The 23,447-nt window shown below is 39.6% G+C and overlaps 2 protein-coding genes across 4 annotated transcripts in view; one reads left to right on the forward strand and one right to left on the reverse strand.

The window, feature by feature from the left end:
* Nucleotides 1-725: 725 nt before the first annotated feature.
* Nucleotides 726-18,970, reverse strand: Ikzf5 (IKAROS family zinc finger 5). Of its 2 annotated transcripts, XM_055608946.1 has the most exons (5): nt 18,889-18,970; nt 17,419-17,535; nt 8,229-8,409; nt 5,922-6,104; nt 726-4,708 (listed from the first exon to the last, which is right to left on the reverse strand). In XM_055608946.1, the coding sequence occupies exons 3-5, from the start codon at nt 8,359-8,361 to the stop codon at nt 3,765-3,767; spliced, it is 1,260 nt and encodes a 419-aa protein (XP_055464921.1). In that variant the 5' UTR covers nt 8,362-8,409; nt 17,419-17,535; nt 18,889-18,970; the 3' UTR covers nt 726-3,764. The 2 variants fall into 2 exon arrangements, with proteins under 2 accessions (XP_055464921.1, XP_055464920.1); XM_055608945.1 differs by lacking the exon at nt 17,419-17,535.
* A 185-nt stretch (nt 18,971-19,155) lies between these two features.
* Acadsb (acyl-CoA dehydrogenase short/branched chain) overlaps nt 19,156-23,447 on the forward strand; it is a 44,324-nt gene continuing 40,032 nt past the window's right edge. Inside the window, exon 1 of one of the 2 annotated variants that reach the window (XM_055608923.1) lies at nt 19,156-19,269. In XM_055608923.1, coding sequence (XP_055464898.1) covers nt 19,228-19,269 — 42 coding nt within the window. In that variant the 5' untranslated portion in view covers nt 19,156-19,227. The remainder of the gene's footprint in view (nt 19,270-23,447) is intronic. The other variant, XM_055608924.1, reaches the window with a different exon arrangement.

The raw sequence follows: 23,447 nt of genomic DNA on the forward strand, positions 1-23,447 counted from the left end.
CACACACACCAAAATGCCTATTCTAAAAATTCCATTTTGCATGCCAGAAATTACCTCAGTGAGCTACTTGTCAAATGTGACATAGATAAGTGAGTATAAGAGGCAGCCTTCCTTCCTGATGTGGCATAATAATCGGCACTTGATGTACAGCAGGAATAAATAAAGATCTGAGTAAAGAGGAATGTATTAGTTATTGATATATAACCATGACAAAATACCTGATGGACACCCTCTTAAAGGAGGAGAGATTTATTTGGGCTCACAGTTTCAGGTGTACGTCAGGTGGGGAAGGCATAGCCACTGGATTTGCTTTGTACATAGGTGCAGAAGACTTGAGGCTGTTGTTTCTCACACTGTGGACAAGGAAGCAAAGAGCTCTAGACCAGAATCAGAGGCAGATTAAAATCTTCAAGGTCTGCCCTAGTGATGACTTCCACCAAAGAAATACCACATCCCCCAGGTTCCACACCCTTCTGGAACAATGGCCCCAACTGTTTAAACAGAATAGCCTGTGGGGCACATTTCTCATTCAAGCTATGACAATTAGAAATGAGTTTTAGATCTATTGAGCTCTTTTGTTGTAAACTCATGATAAGTTTCCATAAGGGATTCTAGAAATTTAAACTAGACAGCCATAAAATCCTTTATTAACATTTTTATGTATCATAAATTACTAAAAAAAAAAAATCGATTTGGTTCTAGTTTTAAAAAACAAAAAACAAAAGTTATTAGAAAGTGTTATTTTTATTCATACATTACAAAAGCAAAGCATTATTCACAATAGAAACTACATACTATAGTTACTTCAGCATTAAACTGCTTTCTTGATCCCTAAACAATATAATGTATCTTACAAGTGTAATGCAAGATTTACACCTCGCATAGAAAACATGTTCTATACATCCAGGTTTCAACAAAAACAAGTTCTATAAAGCATATACCTACTCCCTAAGACTAATGAAAATGTCTTTAGCAGGGAATTAAAATTTTTTGTAACAGTTCATTTGACAAGTATTTTTGCAGAACTTAAAAGAGAATTACCTGGGTTTTTTGTTTTTGTTTTTATTTTAGCAATATTCCCTTTGTCAAACAATTCTGCAGGTGAACAGCAAACACATTTCTAAAATGAAACAGCACTGGAACTACCCAATGGAAAAAATTTCAAAATGAAAGTCTAGTCTTCACTTGAATGTCAAGAAATTTTAGCTACACACTACATTAGTAAAATCTGAAATAAAATTATCCCATTAATCTCTTCACAGTTTCTTAAAAAAATATTAGTGGAGATAAATTACCAACTTTAAAAATCTAAACTCATGTTCACTGAACAAAAATAAATTTAGTTTCAGAACATTGCCTGTTAATGGCAAAGTACTATAAATAGTGCATGTTAAACTTTTCTCAACTCAGTTCTATAAAACATTTGGTTAAAAATAAAATGAGGAACATATTTAGTATTTAAGGAAAGAACCTAACATCTTTCCTAGTACAGAATTTAACTCAGAATATTTAAGCAAAATCATAAATCTTTTAAAAGTACAATTTCAAAAATGTTTCTAAGGTAGATTTGCTTCAAACTTTTAGTGCATTTCAAAGTATTTGTAGCTTTATATATTAACACCTTTGGAAGACCAACTGTGCTCTTCATGTTATTGGAAAATTCGGATTTTTTCCTTCTAGTTTGTAATTATGAAAAGTCTTTTTCATATTTAGAGTGAAATGTACTTCAAAACATTCATCTTTAGTTGTTAGGAAAGACAAAATGCACATGTCACTGTTTGGCCCCGGATGGAGAGGTGATAAAGCTAGCTTACAGAGAGCTCTTTCAGGTGGTTTGGCCTTTGAGATGTGTCTTGCAGTATTGCCCAGCCTGGCAGGGAACTTTTGGGCACTAGCAAACTTCCTGCCTCAGCTTCCCAAGAGCTGGGACTACAGGTCTGCAGCCCTACACTGGGCTTCTTCCTCTTTCAGGGAAGTTTTCCTTGTCTATTTGGGGGTATTGCTTTAAGCTGAATCAAACATAAAAAAGAGCAAAGTTTTCAAACAACCTGTTTCTTTTGGGATGCTGATAATCATGACAGTCAAGTTATGTATTTGCAAAGTGTTGCACTAAAACTAATCTAGTGAGGGATTTAAACTACAGATCAAAATCACTGGAACGTTAGGGTCACAGAGAAAGTGTCTTTGGTGCTGTGCTTTAACAGTGCAGGTGGGGTGAGCCAAGACTGGTTATGTGAGCACAGGCACCCTCTGAATGGCTTTCTAGCACTGGAGGGCACAGATCCATAAACAGGGCACTTGGGGCTTAATGGGTAGACACCATCAATATTTCCCTCTTACTTACTTAAGAGGCCATTTTTGGTTAATAAATACTTGACAGGATAGTCTTTAAGAAGCCAATTAGGAATATTTTCAAGATATTAACCAAATGAAAAATTTGCAAAGTACACAGAAACCAATGTAAGTGACAATGTTTTATTGTTTTGTCAGGCTCTCTTTAAAGTAAACTACTTATTACACAATACAAAAATAACAGCTTCCTGTGTAAAATGAACCACTCTAATTATAAACAAATTAAATGTCACATTTAAATGTGCTTTATAATAACTTTCACTCCTTATCCTTTCCCACTATGGTGACTATCCCACTGTCACTGTCCACGAAGACTCACAGAAAGTACTTTACATTGCCTACTCTACAGAGGAAATCAGGATCTGTTCGGGAATGATCTCTGTTTTGTAGCTATTTCCTCATCATATTTTTCTGGGTTTCTATCCCCACCTTTCTTGGACATTTTGGACAATATAAATGTACAAAAGGCAAAAAAGGAAACTTTGGAGATTGTTTTGAAGCATCTTAATAAGAAGGATGAGTTCCACTTCCTCTTTGGTCATCAAAGACTAGGAAGAACAAATCTATATGGTGGTCAATCTTACCTCACACCAGTAATAAATGAATGGAGAATTTAAGTGAAAGATTCGGATTGAAAAAGGCATCTAGCACTCTAGTATATTTACCTGTGGCTTTAAAATAATACTCAAATATATATATATATATTATATATATGAAAAACATGTTTAAACTAGACAATTAAATGAACAGATATCTCAAATACCAAACACAATTTTCAATTTAGCCCCAAATTTCTACTTCTAAAACTTTCATTTTTATAATTCAAATTTGAAAACAACTGTTTTATATTTCCCCTTGAAAAGACTTATTATACTGAAATAACTACTGGTTTTGGTTATAATGAAACTAGTTCAACTTAAGTTATGTGAACGAAAATAGTTTTAATTAAGAGCAAACTTGAAGGCAGTTTTTCTATAAACACTGAAATGTTGTAAAAGATTTTATGAGAAGTTTATTGTGCCATTCTGAAATATGGCAGAAAGAATATTTAGCTGTAATATATATACTGAAGCATCAAGAGTACGGATAACCCTGGGAGTCCTTAAGAACAAGTGTAGGAAACTGAACACCTGGTAAGATTACAACTGTACTTCAACTCTCACAGGTCTAAATGAAAAGAAAAAAAAAAATATATATATATATCAATGCATCTGACTATCTAATGCATAAATAATCCTGACCAGACTTTTATGAAAAGTTAACAAAACCCCTTTTCACTATCAAACTTCTATTTTATGAATAGAATGTATAAATTTTAAGTGAGCAGATACCTTATTAGGGATGATCAAAACTAAAGAGCAAACTACAAACCCCCAAAAGGCCAAACCAAGTGAGAATAATGTTGATGATATTTAGTGCTGGTTATGTTGCCCTCTTGCAAAATGACAAGCAAAATCATACTTGTTTTTACATTTGCATCCACATATATTACACTGAAAAGGATTTTCATACCCATGGCATCCCATGTGAATAGTGTAAAGGATATTGTCTGCAAAGTACATCTCACAGTGCTGGCAGTGGTGTAGAAGCTGAGGGTCCTGGACCGGCAGGGCTGGAGCTGGAGTGCTTGGCTGGCTGTTTCCTATGCTGGGGGTACTGGTGTGGGCACTTGGTTCACTGCTCGGCCCTGCCACTGGGCTGTAGTTCCTCTGACTATGTGATGGCCGAGGTTCTGGACTTGTGGGGGAGGAGCTCTGAGGAATACTTGCTGACACAGCAGAGACTACTGCCTGGGCAGAGGGCTGCTGAATCATGAAAGGCTTTTCATCAGGGCAGGGAACTACATCAGGGGAAGCAGGGTTTTGGTTTTCTGGTGGTAAGCTGGACAGCTGTCCTGCTAAAGTAGAGAGCTGATTCAAAGGGTTGTCAACCATGAGTTCTTGGGGGTCCCGTGGCAGGCCACCGGTTGGTGTAGTTTTAGCCATGGTTTCGTAGGAGTCAGTCTGAATATTTGGGATTTCGTGAGTGAAGTCATTAAGGTAGTCTGGTTTCTGGACCACCATGGAAGGTGGACTTAAGTTGATTAGTGCTCTTCTGCTATACCCCAGATTGCTTGTTTTCTTTTGTAAAACTCCCCACATTTTCTTGCTGCTTAAGGAAGACCTGGTACCTTTAATTGGTACCATTTTGTGTTTGCGCCTTCGATGATGGGACAGGTTACTTCGGTCACTGCAGCGGAAGGAACATAATTCACATTTGTATGGTTTCTCCCCAGTATGAGAACGCATGTGGGCTTCCAGATGGCGCTCATAAGCAGATGCAAATGGACATAAGTGACACCTGTGAGGTTTCTCACCTGTGTAGGGGAGAGAAATGGGAGAAACTGCAGGATGGCTCATTTATAGGACTTTTGATATTTGTCCACTGGATGTAGGAATTGATGCAAAAAATAAAATGCTTTGCAGAAATGCATAATTGTGTATTAGGCTTGTAAAATCTGCAAAGAAACCTAAAAACTAAGGTAAATCTTAGGAATTCATTAGCAACAACTTGTGGTATATATTGTGATTCTATTTGCTATGAAAACCATTATAGCTTCAACTGAACTTGGAGAAAAAAAAAATATTCCCCACACAATAAAGATTTATCAGCCAGGTAGCTATGGCATATGCCTTTAAGGAGGCAGAGGCAGGCAGATCTTTGTTGAGTTCAAGCCAGCCTGGTCTACAGAGTGAGTTCCAGGACAGCGAGGGCTACACAGAGAAACCCGGTGTTGAACCACCCCCCTCAAAAACAAATTTTTTTTTGTCAACAGTATCTTTCAAATATATGTTCACAGATCTATCTATGCATAAATACTTTTTTTTTTCAAGGAGAAGAACCACCCTGAAAAAAAAAATGCAGTCTTTATATAAACCAGAAAGTTCAAAATCAAAATGAACTCCTGGTCCAAATATGAGTTATGGGACATACCCTTTGAAATTGGTAGGGCTTCTCCTTCACTTTCCTATTCTAGTTCTGAGAGACCAGAGTCATTCATCTGACAAGGACAGAGCACCTAGCACATTCCAGATACCTGCTAGCTCTGTGGGGTACAAAGATGGCCTTTGGATGTCCTCAGGAAGCTTTCAGGTTGCCATGATGTAATGAAGAGGCACAGACTGGTATAGAGCACACAGGAAAGATACCTGGGCTTGGGTGAGGGCAAGGCATCCTTAGGAAGGTTTCTCAACGGGGTGGCAAAAACATATGGGTGTAGCAAGTACACTCTGCAACTGTATTAGAGCCTTTCACTTCTCTACAGTTCAAACATTATTGTGAACAGAAAAGCAAAGCAGTAAACTCTCTAACCCACAGCAGAATGACAGTAAAAGAGTATGTAGATCAAGCAGAAGAATGCAGAGGAGGATAAAGCTCTCTTTTCCAGTATTTGTAGGCCTTTAAGCTACCACTTTGTTTAAAAAAAAAAAAAAAAAAAAAAAGGAGTTACTGGCCAACAAGCTTTGCTGAGCCTTGTTTGGAACCATGAGAACTATGTGGACCTGCACTGCAGGGCCTCTCTCCATCACCTGTGTGGATCCTGATGTGCTCGATGAGCCGGGCTGTCCCTTTGCTGGCATAGTTGCAGTACCGACACTTGAGCTTTCCATCGAAGGTCCTTTCAAACCCGTCTACTAACATTCCTGAGTTTTCATCCAGGGAAACTTCAACAGATGGGTGATCAAGTCCATTTTGATCACCATCTGTTCCAGCTGTAAACAAAAGCAAAGAAATCATGCACCTCAGAATCAACTCAGTTCAACAGTTTAGACTCAGTGGTTGAAGATCATCTACACAATGATAGCTTCCTTCCCAAGAGTTTAATTCATAAAACAATTCAGACTTCTTGAACTGCAACAAAGTTTATACAAAATAGAATTATATTCTAAGAACCTTTAAAGAGGACCTCAAATTATTTTTTTTCTAATGTTTGCCAGTCCTTTTTTAAAAAGAGTTATTTATTTATTTATTATGTATACACTGTTCTATCTGAATATACCCCTGCATGACAGAAGAGGGCACCAGATCTCATTATAAATGGTTGTGAACCACCATGTGGTTTCTGGGAATTGAACTCAGGACCTCTGGAAGAGCAGAGATCTCTTCCCTCAAATTATTTAAATTTACATCTTACCAACTCGCACATGCTTTTGAAGAAAACATGTAAGATGTAAAGGAATAAAGAGATCCTTCAAGTGTGAGATCACAAGCCACACACAAAGGTGTAGTGTCTATGATACTGGTCATGACTACATTTTTAATTAGCAGCTCTAAGACACTGACTCAATTTCTTTTGTTCTAAAAACAATTATTGGATATTAGTCAGTTACTTGTGTTCTAGAATCCAAGTTACATTTAGAACTTTAAAATTCTAATTAAGCACAACAAGAAAAACAAGGCATCTGAGAGCGCTGATGTAAGGACTCTAAGAATTTCAGAATTAAAATGTTTGGGTGTTTTGCTTTTCATCTCAACAGACAAACTTTGTATACAGAAGCAGAAGGAGCAGGTACTCATAATTAGGAACCACACATGTATATACGCTAGCCTCTTGAATCCCAGTCCTGGAATCTGTTCATATTAGTAGTAAGAGGCAAAATTTGTATTCCTCCTTCTTCACGGGAAATTGACTTCAACTCGATGCCAGGAGGTGTAGTTCTCACATGCCCAGTTCAAACCCTATTACTTTTCTTTTGCCCTTTACCAGAAATAATTTTGCCGGCACAGGCAAGTCCAGCAAATTGGTCCAAAAGAAACCAGTTGGAGAGACCAAGCTTTCTCCCACTGTTTTCCTACTGTTTTGATGTGTGCATCACTCACTGGGAGATCTTAATAAAATAAACTGAATCACTAGATCCAAGCAGGACCTGGTACTTATGTTTCCAACACAACTCTGGGGGATAACACCTGATCACTGCTGCCAGTCCCTGTATTTTTATGGCTTATAAGATCTAGGTCAGAGGCCAGCAAATGTTCTCTATAGGGCTGAGATAGTAAACACTTAAATCTAGGTTGATTTTGTCTCTACCACGACACCCAACTCTTCTTCTGTACCATACAAGCAGCTATAAAAAAGAAGCAAGCGGGGGATGAATGTAGTTCACTGTACAGCACTTGCCTAGTGTGTGCAATAGATGTCGGTCCCCAGCAGTACAAACAAGCTAGAAAATGTAAAAGTAAGCATGTGTTTATTTATGAACAATAAGATCTCAATTTCATATAATTTTCACATATTATATATATATATATATATTCTTTTTGTATTCTTTGAATAGTTTTTAAGTGTACAAAGCAATTTTTGGACTGCAAAGCTATCGGAAAGCAGTTAGATGAGGCCCGTGGGTGGTACTCAGGTGACTCTGAGCTAGGTTAAGAATGGTTTATGTGATCCATAAACTACAGAAACTTCATCCCTAGCAGTCTCACCAAATCTTTGCTTCATCTAATGTAGTTTCTGTTCTTGAATGGGTGAATGTAGCCAACTTTCTTTCGCTTAAAGAGAAGAAATCCCTGGTTGAGGCTCAGGTCTAACTCATGTTGACTAATGGACAAATTCTCTGGGTTTTTTTGAATTGACTGTCAGATAACAATATGAAGGGCAGACAAGGGATTTAGAAGCGCTAACCTTTCAACAAGACTGTAACAGTTCTCTAGACTGCATTAAATCAGCAAAATGTGCATGTTAAAAGAAGGGAGAAAATGCCTTGCATCTTTCTAGAAAGAGAAAAAAAATTATCTACATTAGTGGATACTGATGTTCACAGAATGAAAAGCTATACATGAACATTAATACACTTACAAATGTGAATGTTTCAATAGTATTAAAATAAATCTACCTCCCTGAAGAGTCTCTGCTTCTTTGTCTCCACTAACTGATCCCGAAATCATGTTCACATGATGCGTCTGCTGTGTCAGGTATTCCTGGAAATCTTTTACAAAGTCCAAAGGCTCTGGTTTCTTTTCACCCATCTTGGTGCTTTTCTCTTTCTTTTTTTTTAAGTTGAGAGTTTGTTATATCTAAGAAACAAGGAAATAAAGAACCCAGAAATAATTTTACACTATTTAAGAAGAATACATGCAAAATAAAATTATATAAACAAAAAAGATTTTATATAAGACATTGTACACAGCAACAGAAAAATAAAAGCTGTCTAGAAAATTAAACAAGACATATACAAAACAGTGAGAAACAGATTTAATAATTAAACTGAGCTGTAGAACATGAGAAAAAAATAACAAGGCAGAAAAAAGAAAAGTTTACGAATTAACAGTCAAATATTGACAGTTACGCAAATGGCTGCCAAACAGTACCATACATAAACTGGTTAAAGCATAATCACAGTGTTAGATCAGTGAAAACAAGCAAACTTCAGCTGCATGCAGCAACATACATGCATCTCACAATCACAGTATTGGGCAGCAGAAGTAGACAAAGGTTATTAGCATATGATCCTACTGAAGACTACATAAAACTAACATCCAGTGCCAAAAATGAGGAGAGTGTAGCCCTTGCTTGCAATGGCAGACAGGGCCTAGTACTGGAAGGAACATAAAAAGAACTTCCGGGGTACTGACAGCCTTCCATTTCTTCATATCAACGTTGAGTTCATGACCTGTGCACTCTGACAATCCAATAAACAAAGCTTAAAGACTTCTAAGCTTTTCTACAGACACGCTAGATTTCAAGAAAAATCTAAGCAATAGATAAGTGAATAATCTTTGCTAGCCATTAGAGATAAATTTACATTAAATAATTTAATAGTTATTAAATAATTTGAGGTTAGGGGAAAAAAATTCCAGAAACCTATCTACATATTTGGGATGGCTATATGAGAACTGAAATTAAAGTATATTCAGATTCAGCTTTAAACAATATCGAATAATTTTTCAGTCTTTACACTGGTTTATTCTCCTACTAGTACATGAGTAAGGCTAGTGTACTCATACTCTCACTAGCATACAGGATTGTGGCTATTCTGGAGGGTATGTTGTAGTATCACACCAGTTTTGATTTATATTCACTGATGATTAATGACGTCTGTGAGTCACGACTCACATTCTTTTGAGTAATGACTGTCAGTTTTCCCATAGATCACCTGTCTTTTCTAATAGATCAGAATTTTTCTTCATAATATTTTCAATATAAATCCCTCATTATATGCATTTTAAATATCTTCATAATTTCTTTTTTTGAGGGGAATGTTTATTTTTTAAATAGGGCTTGGGACAATACATACCTTAGAATTTATTCTTAAACATGAGAACTATGACATTGCAGAGGTAAGATTCTTTTCTGAAAGCAAGTGGCAGTACAACTAACATACAATCATAAGAGTACCAGCACTAAATACTAATCAAAAGAAAATGAGGATGGACTGAAACAGAATCCAGTTGGATAAGCTTTTCACCCACAAATTAAATTAAAAATTCATTTATAAAGTACAATCATTGGGATATTGGAATACAAGAACTATATGCTTTAGGCTTTGTCTCTAAGTCTCCTGTTGAGCATTTAAAAGTATTTTTTAATTAAAAATAAATTTTATAAGATATATTCTGATTAGTGTTTTCCCTCCCCCAACACCTCAACTCCCTATCCATCCACCCAAATCCACATCCTTTCTTTCTCTCTTTTTAGAATACAAACAGGCATCTAAACAATAATAATAAAATAAAAAAATAATACACAAGAAAAAGAGCTCCCCCCCCAAAAAAAAGCACAAGAAACACATACAGATGCATACACACACACACACACACACACACACACACACACACACACACACACACTAAAATCCCATAAAAACATGAGGCTGGAAACCATAATATATATGCGAAAGACTTGTAACAAAAAATAAAATTAATTAAAAAATAAGTAATGTCCAGACAAAACATTATGAGACAAGGAAACTCCAAGAGTTCACTTGTACTGGCCATCTACTACTGGGCACGTGGTCTGTCCTTAAGAGTTGTTTGTATACCCAGTAAGACTCTGTTGGAGAAAACTAACTTTTCTTTTGTGAGTGGTTATTGATTGGATACAGCTTCTGGGTTAGGGATGGGGCTTGTGTCCACTTCCTCTCTCAGTGCTGGGACTTCTTCTGGCTTAGACCTGAGCATGCCCTCTGCATGCTGTCATGTAAAAGTAGATAAAACTTTTTTTTTCTAATTAAAACATAACCACATCATCTCCCCAACTCCTTCTCTCTTCAACTCCTCTCATGTTCTCAAGTCTGTTTAGTATTGCTTGTATTTATATAATTTCAGGGTTCACAACTTGGTATTGGATAACCAATTAGGGGGCTTAGCCCTAAGGAATATTAATTCTCCCTCTCTCAGCAGTCATTAGTTTTCTGCAGTTCTTTGTCTAGGGATGGGTCCCATGAGAATTCCCCCTTCCACATTGACATTGGTGTTGCCAATGTTCAGGTCTTGTTTAGACAGCCATGTTTTTGAGATATCATGGGTATAGCTTCCCTTTCATTTCTAGGAAACACAATTTCACAGTACATTTCCTGGTCTACTGGCTTTTATGATTTTTCTGCCTTCTCTTTTAAGATGTTCCCTGAGCCTTGGGTATAGGAACTGTGTTGTAGATATCATATCCACTATGGCTGGGCACCCCATGATTGCTTGTTTTCTGCATTTTGACCACTTGTGGTTTTCTGCAATGGTCTCCATCAGCTGAAAAGAGGAACTTTTTTGAGGAGGACTGAGAGCTACATTTGTGTATGGATATAAGGCTAAGTATTTAGAATGCTATGGGGAAGTTATGATGGTTTACTGACGTGGACTAAGTAGTAGCAGGTACTCTTCTATAGCCATGGCCTCCCTCACTGCTAGGCATGATTTCCTTCCTGTTGAGTGGACCTAGAGTCTAATCACACAGCTGCTGGTCACTGGCAAGCGGTAACTGCCACTATTGAACATTCTGGGACGGCATGACATGTTGGCCATTGTTGCGGTTCAAAGGCATCACAGCTGGGTGGGTTTACTGATTGTACCCCTCCCTTGGCAGATTCTATGGCACCTTCAGATACTATCAAAGCTCGTCTTCAGGGAGGAAGTGTTCAGGTCAGATCCAGTTTGAATCTTCTGAGTCCTGTATCTGAAGTGTATGGTGTCTTCAGCAATTGGGACTTTTTCCTACTCTCTGAGAGGTAACCAAATGCAGTAGCAACAGCCCATATTGTTTGAAAAGCCTCTTGGACTCAGCTGGCCAACAACCCAAAAGCAGGTTTCTTATACCTAGTCTTGGAATTTGTGTTAGTCTATGGCTCTTGCAGGTAGCATTATCATCCTAAGTGGCAAAACTTCCCTGAAACCACACATACACACTTATATATAAAATAACATGATTTTTGTGGCTTTACAAAATTTAGATTCGTTTTTACTTTATGTATGGAAGAGATTTGCTGCATGGATGCATGTACACCATACATGTCTGGTGCCCACAAGTTCAGGTGAACACGGAATGGAGTTGTAGATGGCTGTAAGCCACCATGTGGGGGCTAGGAACTGAGTCCTTTACAAAAGCAGTAAGTGAGTGCTCTTAACTGTGCCATCTCTCTAGCCTCCTGAACAGAAGTCTTTAATGTAATCTAATACACTAATTTTTTTTCTTCTTACACTTTATTGCTATTTGTGTTCTATTTAGAATAGCCTTGCTTCCATCTTCCTTGAATACAGTATTTAATATTTCCTTGAAAAACATTTTTCATGTTTCGTATTTTATCCAGACCTTTGTTTTGTCAGTTGTCTAAAACAAAATCAAAAGAATAATTTTTCCAAAGACAATGTCAAATTGTCCCAGTTATATACATTTAACATGCTTTTCCAATAGGCTCCATTAACTAACTCATATATCCCCATTGGCAACTTTCTAAGTCTACCTGCAATTTCCTAAGTTTATCTTTTCTTATCCCATTAGATCATTTCTTTAAATCACTTGCCTTGTCTTATTCACCTTTCTGAACCTTACCATATTGACTAGTTGCGTCATATTTGTTTAACTGCAGTTAATATTAATTATTTGTTCTCTTAAATTTGTTTTTAGTTACAAAACATGAGCAAGTCAGCCAATGAACAAAATAATCATGAATAACATCCAGGTCTTGCTTACTTGTGATTTAGCACAAGAAGGTTTGAGGCAGTAGAATTACTGCAAGGCCAGCCTCCACTACACAGTGAGTTTGATGGCCCTGTCTCTAAAATTTAAAGGGGGGGGGGGGCTTAGAAGGTGGTAAAAAAAGATAAATATATTTTTAGTTAAAAAAAAAATAAGACAGGACATGAGAGTAAATGGGGGCTATTTACTATTAGGAATACAGAAGTAGAAAAGAGAGGCTAGATGGTCCAAAAAAGGGTAATAATAGAAGGGAAAAATGATCAAAGCATATAAGCATGTACAGAAATGTCATAATTAAGACCCCTTTATACAACTAAGATATACTAATTTTAAAATGACTCATGTCTAGGATTGTTTTTTTTTTTAACTATAAAAGCAAAGAGGCTCTATCAATGGTCTCTGTTCTGATTATAAGAGCTATAAATAGGGCTGAAGAGATGGCTCAGTCAGTAATGAAGCTTGCAAGTATTAGGATCTGTTCAGATTCCTAGCATCCACATAAAAGGACAGATATGTCAGAAGGCACCTGTAACTTCAGCATTGGGGAGATGGAAACAGGAGGATTCCTAGACCTTGCAGGTTAAATAAGGTCAAAAAATAAAGTGTAAAGATATTGAAGAAGACACCTGATGTCAAATTCTAGTCTCCATATTCATGTACATGTGCATGCATACATAATACACACATACATACACATATGTATATACAGATACACAAAAGCTATAATTAAAAATCCCACTCTTTACATTGCAATTCAGAATTTCTTCTTGCCAATCAATTTATATGCAAAATGATACATGCCCCTCAAAAAAGAACGTACTTTAATGTGTTTCAATAAGCAAGACAAATCTTACCTAATTTTGATTAGAAAGCTTAGCAATGCTGCGATACATGTGACAATGCAGCAGAAACACTAGACTTGTCATAGGCAAGCAGAAGAAAATGGTATTTTTATCCATCCAACTAAAGTTTAAGGACAGAAATGAGCCCAATTACAGAGCTTGGCTGACATATTTTGACAGTCTTAGCTATTCATACTGTCACATTACAAATTTCACTGTGTTCTCTGCCACAAATTATATGGTGCTATCAATTATGCATGATGAATTAAAGAAAAAAGAATGCAAATGAAATAACTGAAAATGTTGCAAACATGAAGACCAGCTTCTGAATTAGGGATTCAAACATACTTACATGGCTTAATCTGCACATCCATCCATGATTTAAAAACTATGTGACCTTTCATCCCTAAGCATCTTTGTATCCATTAGACCTGTATCATGTACATTACATGTATCTGTGGGCAACCGGCATGACAAGCTAGCTATTTACACAGTAGTAGGCAATGAAACAGACCCATGTAAATGATATATGCCTAAAACCAAGTGGAGTCTTTGGCTAAACCCCAGCTTCCTCCATCTCAGGTCAATACCCCTAAGCACAATATATGGAAAAACAATAACTCTGAAGCTAAAAATGACTTCCTGCTATAAAAAAGAAAATATGGATTTAAAAAAAATCCATGTCTAAACCATCCTGCTAATAAAAAGAACTCCATATATAACCTGATACCTGAGGATGTTGTTCAGAACTGACAAGTTTTAAAACCTCTACAAACATAATATAAATGATATATACACATGGATTCAACCAAATGTGAATGGAAAACATTTAAATTTTTTTTTAAAATGCACCCTGAACAATTTAGACTCACTTTACTTGGCATCCCCTAAACAATACAGCATCGGAATGACTTATGCAATATAAAGTATAGGCAATCTGGAGAATACTTAAAGGGAAAGCCAGTTTTGTGCCTTTAAGCCCAGCACTCAGTAGCTAAGGCAAGAGAATTCAAGGAATCTGAGCAATGCATAAAAAAAAAAAAAAACAATGTATACAGAAGGATGTGTAACAGATTACATACAAATACTATTGCATTTTATTAAGAGATTGAACATCCTTAGATTTTAGTATCTACAAGGGGTCCTGTAGTAAATCCCCTGGGAATACAGAGACAACCTATTGTATATAGGTTAGAAAATCAGGATGTACCATCTTTCAGAATGGCATCTGTTAAGTTTCAAACCACGGACAAATGGCTGAGGTAACTACTTAATATAGCAAAAAGAATCTGGCCACCAGGTTCTCCCAGCATCCCTCAGTCCCTGTCTGTTACAGGTCTACCTAGCTTGCATACTCCCCCCCCACCCCATCCCCCCAAAAAGCAAAAACATACACACCCCGAACTCTCCAGCCTAGACAGCTGGACTGCCCTTCTCTATATAATCCAATAGTTTTGGCCACCTGCTCTTTTTGCTCCTTTGGCCTCCTGGCTGCTGTACCTGGTTCCTTCTCTTCCTTTTCCCGTCCCCTCTCTCCTTGTGGCTTAGGGCCGTGACCACTCTGGACTCTCAGATGTATCTGACTCTGGCTATGCTCTTCCACATGTCTACAATACACTTTCTCCTCCACCATACCTAGAAGCAGTCACGTCCTTTCCTTTTTATTTCTTTTTTCATTATCTTCTAACTGGCTGTGCACTCAAAACCTCAGACTTGTTAGCCAAGAAATTACTCAAATTTTCAATGCAAAATGTCATCAGAAAAACATATTTAAGCATTCCTAATATTATTATAGATTCTGATGCTATATTCCAAGCTAATATCTTTGCTAACTGATATTGCTCCAAATGAAAATTTCTATGTTGAGATTTTAACCTACAATATGACATCCGTTGTGAGGGCAGAGTCGTCAGAATAATAGTTTGCTCTGTTTTCTGCATCAGAATAGGATCTTAAGAATAATAGTTCGCTCTCTGTTTTCTGTACTATGTATACAACCAGAAACCAGATCCCGTATATGCTAGCACCTCAAACTCAACTTCCCAGTTCCCAAGCTTAACAAATGCTTGTTTAAACCACCTAGTCCCTGCTGTTGGCTTTTATCAGCCTGGTACAAATTGAGGCAAATCCAGAAGAACCTTTGTTTTCAAACAGGGTGTCATTAGGGTAGCTTTAGCTGGTTTGGAACTCACTATGTAGACCAGGCTGACCTTGAACTCAGAGATCCTTAGGAGTGCTAGAATTAAAAGCTTGAGATTCACAATGTCTGGAGGAAGAGGAATCATTTGAGAAAATGCTTCCGTAAGATTATCCAGTAGACAAGCCTGTGGGCTGTCTTGGTTATTGACTGATGTGGCAGAGCCACATCACTGTGGGAGGTGCCATCCCTGGCAGGTGGTCCTGGGGTGTATAAAAGCAGGCTGAGCAAGCCATCAGAAGCCAGCCAGGAAGCATTAAGGGAGAGCCATGGCTTCTGTGCCACAATTCCTGCCCTGCTTGAGTTCCTGCCCTGACATTCTTCAGTGATGGAATGTTACATAGAAATACAGGGAAACATGAACTCTCCCTGAATTACTTTTAGTTGTGATGGTTTGTTGGTTTGTTTGTTTGAGTTAGGGTCTTTCTGCGTAGCCCTGGCTGTCCTGGAACTCTGCAGACCAGGCTGGCCTCAAACTCACAGAGACCCTCCTGCTTATCTCCCTAGTGCTGGGATTACAGGTGTGCATCACCATACTCGTCTAGTCCTGTTGTTTTGTCACAGCAGTACAAACCCTGTAAGATACAGTCCATGCAATTTGTTATAACAGCATGAATGAAGACATATGTCTACTGCATCAACAAAAGAGGAGAGTAACGTCTAATCCTTATGATTATAAGACACAAACTGCCCAAGATAGTGGAAAAGAATCTAAGAATTAATATTCCATATATCCTATATATGTGTGTGTACACACATATACAATAAAATACCTTTTAATCAGGAATTAATTATTTAAAAGAGGTGTTAAGATTCAAGCTGGAAGATAAGTACAACTATGAAACAGATAATATAAAAATCAAAGGGTCTTCTTTCCTCTGCCATCTGCAACTATGCTTCTCATCATGTTTTCTCACAAGAATTCCAAAATCAAGCAATTCTAGGCCAATAAACAAAAGAATTGTTCTATCCCACAAGGGATTCGGATGAAAACTGATAATAAAACCTGTTACAGCATTTAAATGGGAATTTGATTTGCTTTTTTTTTTTCCTGTTCCACATGAGCTAAAAATATGTAGATAAATAAAATATGTAGAACCTTTCAAAAAAAATCAAATGTTCTAGAGAGATGACTCCAGTTAAGAGCACTGTCTGCTCCTGCAAAGGACCTGGGTTAGATTCCCAGCACCCACACAGAGGCTTATCGCCACCTCTAACATGATTTCCAGGGAATCCAATGCCCTCTTCAGGCCTCCATGGGCACCATGCATACACATGATGTACAGACACATATGTAGACAAAACATCCATATGAATGAAATAAAATAAAATAAATTTAAGTCACAAAGCTCTTTTATATGCCCTCTGCATAGACTAATGGAAAATTTGAAAGAGCTTGATTAGGGAACAGTACGCATACTTCACTTATCTAGCATTTTTAAAAAACAAATGTTTAAACTGAAGGGTTACTGATCGTAAGGAAGAATTCTTAGGCCTAACTTTTTATGTGATAATTTAACACAGAGGTTAGGCAGGTCTATAAAGTTGCTTACAGTTCAATAGCTGTGTTTACTTCTATAACCTATTGATTATGGTCATTGAAATATTTACTCTCCAAGAGAATATTTATTAGTAAAGCAGCCTGACAATTGAGAAAGAATAACATGGATCTTCAGAAAGAATTAGCACACCATTCCAGAGTCGCTATTAGCTAGACTCTGAATGTATAAACACTGTGATTAGGATCTTCTGAGAAATCAGAAAACATAATATTAAAAAGTAAACAGAAATGAAACCACATCGGAAGAAATCCAAAAATGAATCATACAATCTAACCTTTTTACCCCAAATTAGTTCACCTTTTTCTTTCCACTGCAACACTGCTGAAATGTCGAATAACTGAAATTTACTCTGGAGACATACCAAAGGACTCCCAAAGACCATGGAGGGAATTTCAACTAAAATTCAAAAGAAGTCTGAAAAGAAAGGCACACAAGTCAAAACTTTACTAGCAACTACAGGTTTAATAAACTAATAAGATACCTTGTGTATCATTAGCATTAACTGAAAAAAAAAAAAAAAACTAAGCCAACAAAACAAAAAACGCAATAGCAAAGTATGGTGTTGGCCCACAATTAAATCCTAGGCACTTGTGTTACTATCATGTTGCCAAGGTGATTTTACTTTTCCACATTTAATATATTAATTTCAGTGATTCACAGTAGACATCCAGAAATGTCAGGCTTAGTATTGTTGAATAAGTACAGCTGCACTAAAAAGTACATTAGCCCTACACTAGGGAAATAACTTGTAACAGTCACCAGAGCTCAACAAGGGCATATCTGATTCCCATCGTTATTATCTTATTGTACAATAGTTACAGTTTCCTGGGAAACACGGGACCATTACAGGAAAAGAACATCAAACATCTCAATTCACTGCAGGGAACTTCCAAGAAAACACTCATCCTCAGCTGAGCTGAAGGCAACATAAACTCAAGACAACATTTTAAAGTAGTCCAGCTATTTCAACCCGCTGTTTTCATTTTGTGTCTTCTAATGTAATTTCCCTGCATCTCGCGATTTAAGAAGTCTACATATCCTCTCTCACTTGTCACTTTGTCACCCCTCTGTTGGGTTCCGACCAGCACGTAAGGGGGTCACTAAATGGGCTACGTGGTCACTGGCAGCTACAACACACTATACTTTGGATCCACGGTTAGACGTCGTGCCCTTCGGTGCTCCGCTGAGGAGCATCCAACAGCACTCCCAACAGTCGCTCGGGGACGTAAATCCTGAATGAATCCGAAGAGCTCCGAGCCGTAACATCCTCCCCGACCTCACCGGCTCCCAACCCAGGAAAAGTACAGGCAGTGGAAACCAGTCCTGGAGCGTTCACCAGAGAAAACTCGAGGCTTAGGAACTCCTTCCCAACAGCAGCCCGGGACGGGAGGAACACCCTCTGGGGTGGCCGGGGTGGACCCCGGACTCCGGCACCCCCAGAACTCGCCACAGAGGGAGCGCTTCCCCCGCTCGCCACCTGTCAAAAGCCGGAGGCAGCTCCCCACCCTGCGCCTCCGAGCTCCCGCCCGACGGCGCCCACTCGCGAGCATCTGGGCGGCGGACCCAACCCCTTACACGCTCGACCCAAGAAGGTCCGGGGTCACCACGCTGCCAGCCCACGGGACGCGCACGACCCTCCGCTGTGGAAAAGGCTACGGCGGTGCCGGCCGGCCCGCGAGGAACCCGGCACTTTTACCTCCCGCCGTTCCGTCAACGTGCCCTGCTTAACGGCGGCGCCGCCGTACGAGCCGGCTTCCCGTTACTCACCTCCTGACAGCTGCACCGGAGAATCCCCGCAGCCTTGTTGGCCGCTGCCACCGCCTCGGCGTTTATTAGCGTCGCAGCTGCGGCCGCCATATTTGTTGTGTCTCCGCTCCCTCCCAACCCCCCCCGCCCTGCCCAAGTCTCGCGTGAGCGAACTGTAGGGAGCAAGTGGAGAGGCCTTATGTCTCTCCTGGGGTTCCGTAGGTGGAAGTGGGCGGGGACTCGAGGGGGTGTGTGAGGGGTGGGTGCGCGGAGTGGGCAGGGCGCGAGCTTGCCCCGCCCAGGGTGTCTGGCACCAGGGTTTTGTGGAAAGCTTAGGGAGCGACCCTGCCTGAGGCAAGGATGGCGGTCTCCGCGCTCCGGCTGTGGCGTGCTGGCGGGCAGGTGAGTGGGTTCGAAGCGACCGTCCCGGGAGGTCCAGAGCGACCCTGATTCCTGGAGATGTCATCTTCCCCTAACGGGCTAGGGGAGCGAGCCTTGGGCCTGGAGCTGGTCTCCTCAGACCTTTGGCCGGCGGGACACCGCCGACTAGACTTGAGGATCGGTCCCAGCTCATGCCACATTTTTTTGATGATTGTTACACTTTTTTTTAATGGCTAAAATCTAAGCCTAGTCGTCCAGCCTAATGTCACCCTCTTCCCTTCAGCAGTCCAGCTGGAAGGGACTTCATATTCCTGGAACTTAGCATTCTAGGAGAGCATTTCTTAGGCTTTCTCTCACTACTGGGACCTGAGCGGCTCCCTTGGAGGGAACCTACCTTAGGCTCTGGGAGGCTCAAGAGCCCATTCTGGCACCCTTCCTCAAACTTGATCTCAGGCCAGCCTTTGTGTCACTAGGATCTCTCTGTCCTCCTTTTGCCCCCTTGGATCCCCTGATCTTGGAATTAGACACACAGCCCAGTGCAGAAGACAAAATGTATTACAGAATATCGGAAGACATTCTCACCAGTAAGGAGGGGGCAATGGCCAAAGGAACTATTGTGCCAACTTACATTTTTAGCTGGATTTTATGCTATTTCTTCAGGTGCCTGATATAGACAGCTTTCCTGAAGGGCGTTTTCCTGCTCAGGTGACTGATAGGTTCATTCGGATTAAGAACAACCAGGTGTCTTTGTTGTGGTGGTGGTTAGCTGGAAAACCTCCAGCTAGATAGTAATCTTGAAATTTTCTTATGCAGATGTCAAGTCTCAAGCCAGATAAGACTCATATCCTATTATTTTGTCCAGAAATCGAAATTCTGCAGTATTCCTTCCTGGTTTTACAAGCCACTGATGAAGAAGAGAAGGGTCCATCTCAAAGACCTTAAAGCTTACCAACACCTAACTAATTATCTAACATTTGTGTTGATTGTGTATTGAACAAGCTGTTGACTCATTCGAAGTTCTTGTGCCAGGATCAACATTGCCACATTAAACCTTCCTGTTCTGTACAATCAATGGCCTCTTAGAGCATACACCCCAGAACTTTAATACATTTGGACACACTTGAAGTTGTCAGTATACGTAGTTCATTGGGACTTTATTGTTTGCTTTTTATATTTCCTTTGCATTTACTGCAATGAATCAAAGGCCCTTCTCCTGTTTCTTTATTCTCATGCCCGGAGGTGACAGTACTCTGCACCTATTTGTCTTTCATTATAGATAATTAAGGTTATTTGATTGTTTTTACAAGTTTGGGGTGCTCAGAAAATTAGTAAAGTTATGGTAGTGTATTGTCACAAAGGTTTAGAGAAAGATTCTTATGATTATTATCTAATACTGTTTTATAATTGTTGCTTAATAATGTAGGAAAGAAAGTTGTCCGGGTTTTTCTATTTGATCCACTGTTTATGTAGCTTATATGTTCTTGGTGTCCTTCCAGCTTCTGATCTCACTTAATTTTCATAAACATCTTCACAAGTAGCAGTTTAATCTTGAGGTGTAGAGATTTTATACAAGGATTAGGTGACTTTAACCAAAACTACTGCTGCATCTCCTTCATTGGAGATAATACAGAGGTATTTTGTTTGGATTTGCGCATTATAGTCCTGCAGAGGTTTTGGATCTCTTTTACACAAATTAGTATATTTTACTGAATTTCAACTGTAGCGTGATGGTTAATAGAGTGGGTTCTGGTGCCAAGCTGCTTAGATATAGAGCCCAGGCTCTATGACGTAACCTTAGCTAGCTGCTTAAGTTCTTTGAGTCTCGGTTTTCTGATATGTAAAATGGGAAGAAAAACTAACAGTACCTATCTATAGAGTTGTTGTGAGGACTAAATGTTCATGTAAGACACTGAGAAGAGCCCAACATCTCATCAGCTTTCAGTAAATGTCCTTACTGCCGTTCATGAGGCACTCTGTGCTAGAACAGATACTTTTAAAATGCATATGTTCAATAAGTCCATTTTAGAACTACATATACCTAATCACATGTCATTTATTTAGCAGTAGAACAAATCCTAACAGGTTCAAAGTACTCCCCTGAGCACAAAGGAGAGAGCAATGACAGGTATCATTACAGGGCAGAGAGGCTCTTTGGATACAAGTTTTGGAATCTAGGAGGAAAAGAAGGGTGCTGTAGCAAATAGGGAATGATAATTTTTTTGATGTTTGATAACAATTAGGTTTAATTATTGATTCTGTTGGAATTGGTGAATAATATTATTTTAAAGAATTTGGGAGCTTAGCCCTTAGGATTATGAAGGCTGAGAGCTTCAGAGGCACTTAATCACAGTGAAAATACATAGATTACTATGAAAGTGACATACAGAGTAGAGAAATGAGCCAGGAAAGTGACATATACCTGTAATCCCTCACTCTACAGAAAGAAGCAGGAAGGTTGAGAGTTCTAGGCCAGCCTGGGCTATATGGTAAGACCCTAGCTTAAAAAAAAAAAAAAAGTACATCATGGAGGAGGGCTCAGGTAAGCTGGCCCCACCAGTAGCCACTAGTCTGCCGTGAGGTTGCTTGGGCTCAGAGTGATGCTCCACCCCCTCATCCCTCACCACTGGAAGCAGTTGAAAGAGGTGGTCCTGGGGTCATGAGAATGGGTGAGCTGGCCTGCCCCTCATCAGCTGCAGCACTCAGGAGAGCAAGCCCTGCACTGTGGGCAGCACAGTAGAGCTGGCCCTGGTGTGGAAGCAGGGGTGGGGGGCAGGAGGTGAGCTAGCCCTGAGGGCATGAGCTGGTCCCACCACTCACCTTCTATGAGGTACAGTGGAGATAGGGAATGCCCTAACCCCCTTGTGCCTTGCCAACTGTTGTATCTGTAAAGCTGGCCCCAAGATCATGAGGGTGGGAGGACTGTCCCTGCCCCGCACCGGCTGCACCTCACCTGGGCAATACCATGTGGCCTGACCCTGTTGGTAAAGGCACAGGTGAGCCATCCCTGAGGGTCTGAGGGTGGTAGAGCTGGCCCAGCCTCTCACTGGCTGTGACACTTAGAAAAGTACGCCCTGCTCCTCATCTGGGCAGCAAAGCTGACTCTGGATGTATGGGTGCAGGTGAGCTGGCCTAAGGGCATGAGCTGACACTGCCTCTGCCAATGGCAACATTGGGTAAGCTAGCCCAGGCAGTGCTGGAGAGCTCACCGTCATGGTACTGATACAGGAAAGCAGCCAAGCTGACCAGCTCAACTACCACAGACCCAGATCCAAGACTTTGAGTTGCCCCACCCCAAAATCTGCATCATATGCGAACTGTTGCAGTGTGTGAAAGGGCCTATCCTACTGATCTAAAGCTGCAGGATATCCATGGCACGGGGCAACAATGGTAAAGATCCAGGATTGATGCTATAACAGAAGACAGAGGCCTAGAGCCAGAACAATGACTCACTGCAATAAACATTTGCAAGTGAAGATGTGTGGACAGAGAGGTACACTGTGGGAGGTACACACTGTGACACACTATAGCTTTCATAGACAAGATGTTTTCTAGTCTGTTTTCTTTCTTTTTTTTTTTAATTTTGGGGAGAGGGTGCAACTGCAGAGGGCAGATACAAGAGGATGGGAGATGAGTGGGGCTGGAGTACATGATGTGAAACTCAGAAAAAATCAATAAAAAGTTGAAAAAGAACAACAACAACAAAAAACTCCACAAAAGTTGAAAAACAAGGTAGGGAAATATAAGCCATGGCTAAATGTAGTCCCTATTCAAAAATAAACAGAAAGTCTGTTAAGAGCTTATTATAGACTGGGACAGTATTTTATGCCTGTGATTTTCATTCTTTCTATGAACCCTCTGAAGTCAGTGTAAGTGGTTTCAATTGCAAATGAATTCAAAAGCAACACCGAATGCTTCCAGCTCTCACAACATTCAGGTTCCAGGAGGCTGTGCTGCCCACCTATACCTTGGGTCTTTTACATTCTTGCAGATGGATTAGAACTGCTTGGCATATTGTAGGCCCCGAAATCAAGATGAGTTTGAACTCTATTATCTTTTAGCCTGATAACTTTAAAAAATGAATTACACACTCTCCTTCCATTTCCTTTTCTGCAAAGGGGGAGAACAGTAGTTTAAGTTAGCTATCGTATATTATATACTTAGAATGGATTCTTGCATGTGAAAAAGACTTAGTACACACT

Source organism: Psammomys obesus, unplaced genomic scaffold (genome assembly GCF_907164565.1).
Source record: "Psammomys obesus unplaced genomic scaffold, mPsaObe1.curated_primary_1811, whole genome shotgun sequence".
NCBI lineage: Eukaryota > Metazoa > Chordata > Mammalia > Rodentia > Muridae > Psammomys > Psammomys obesus.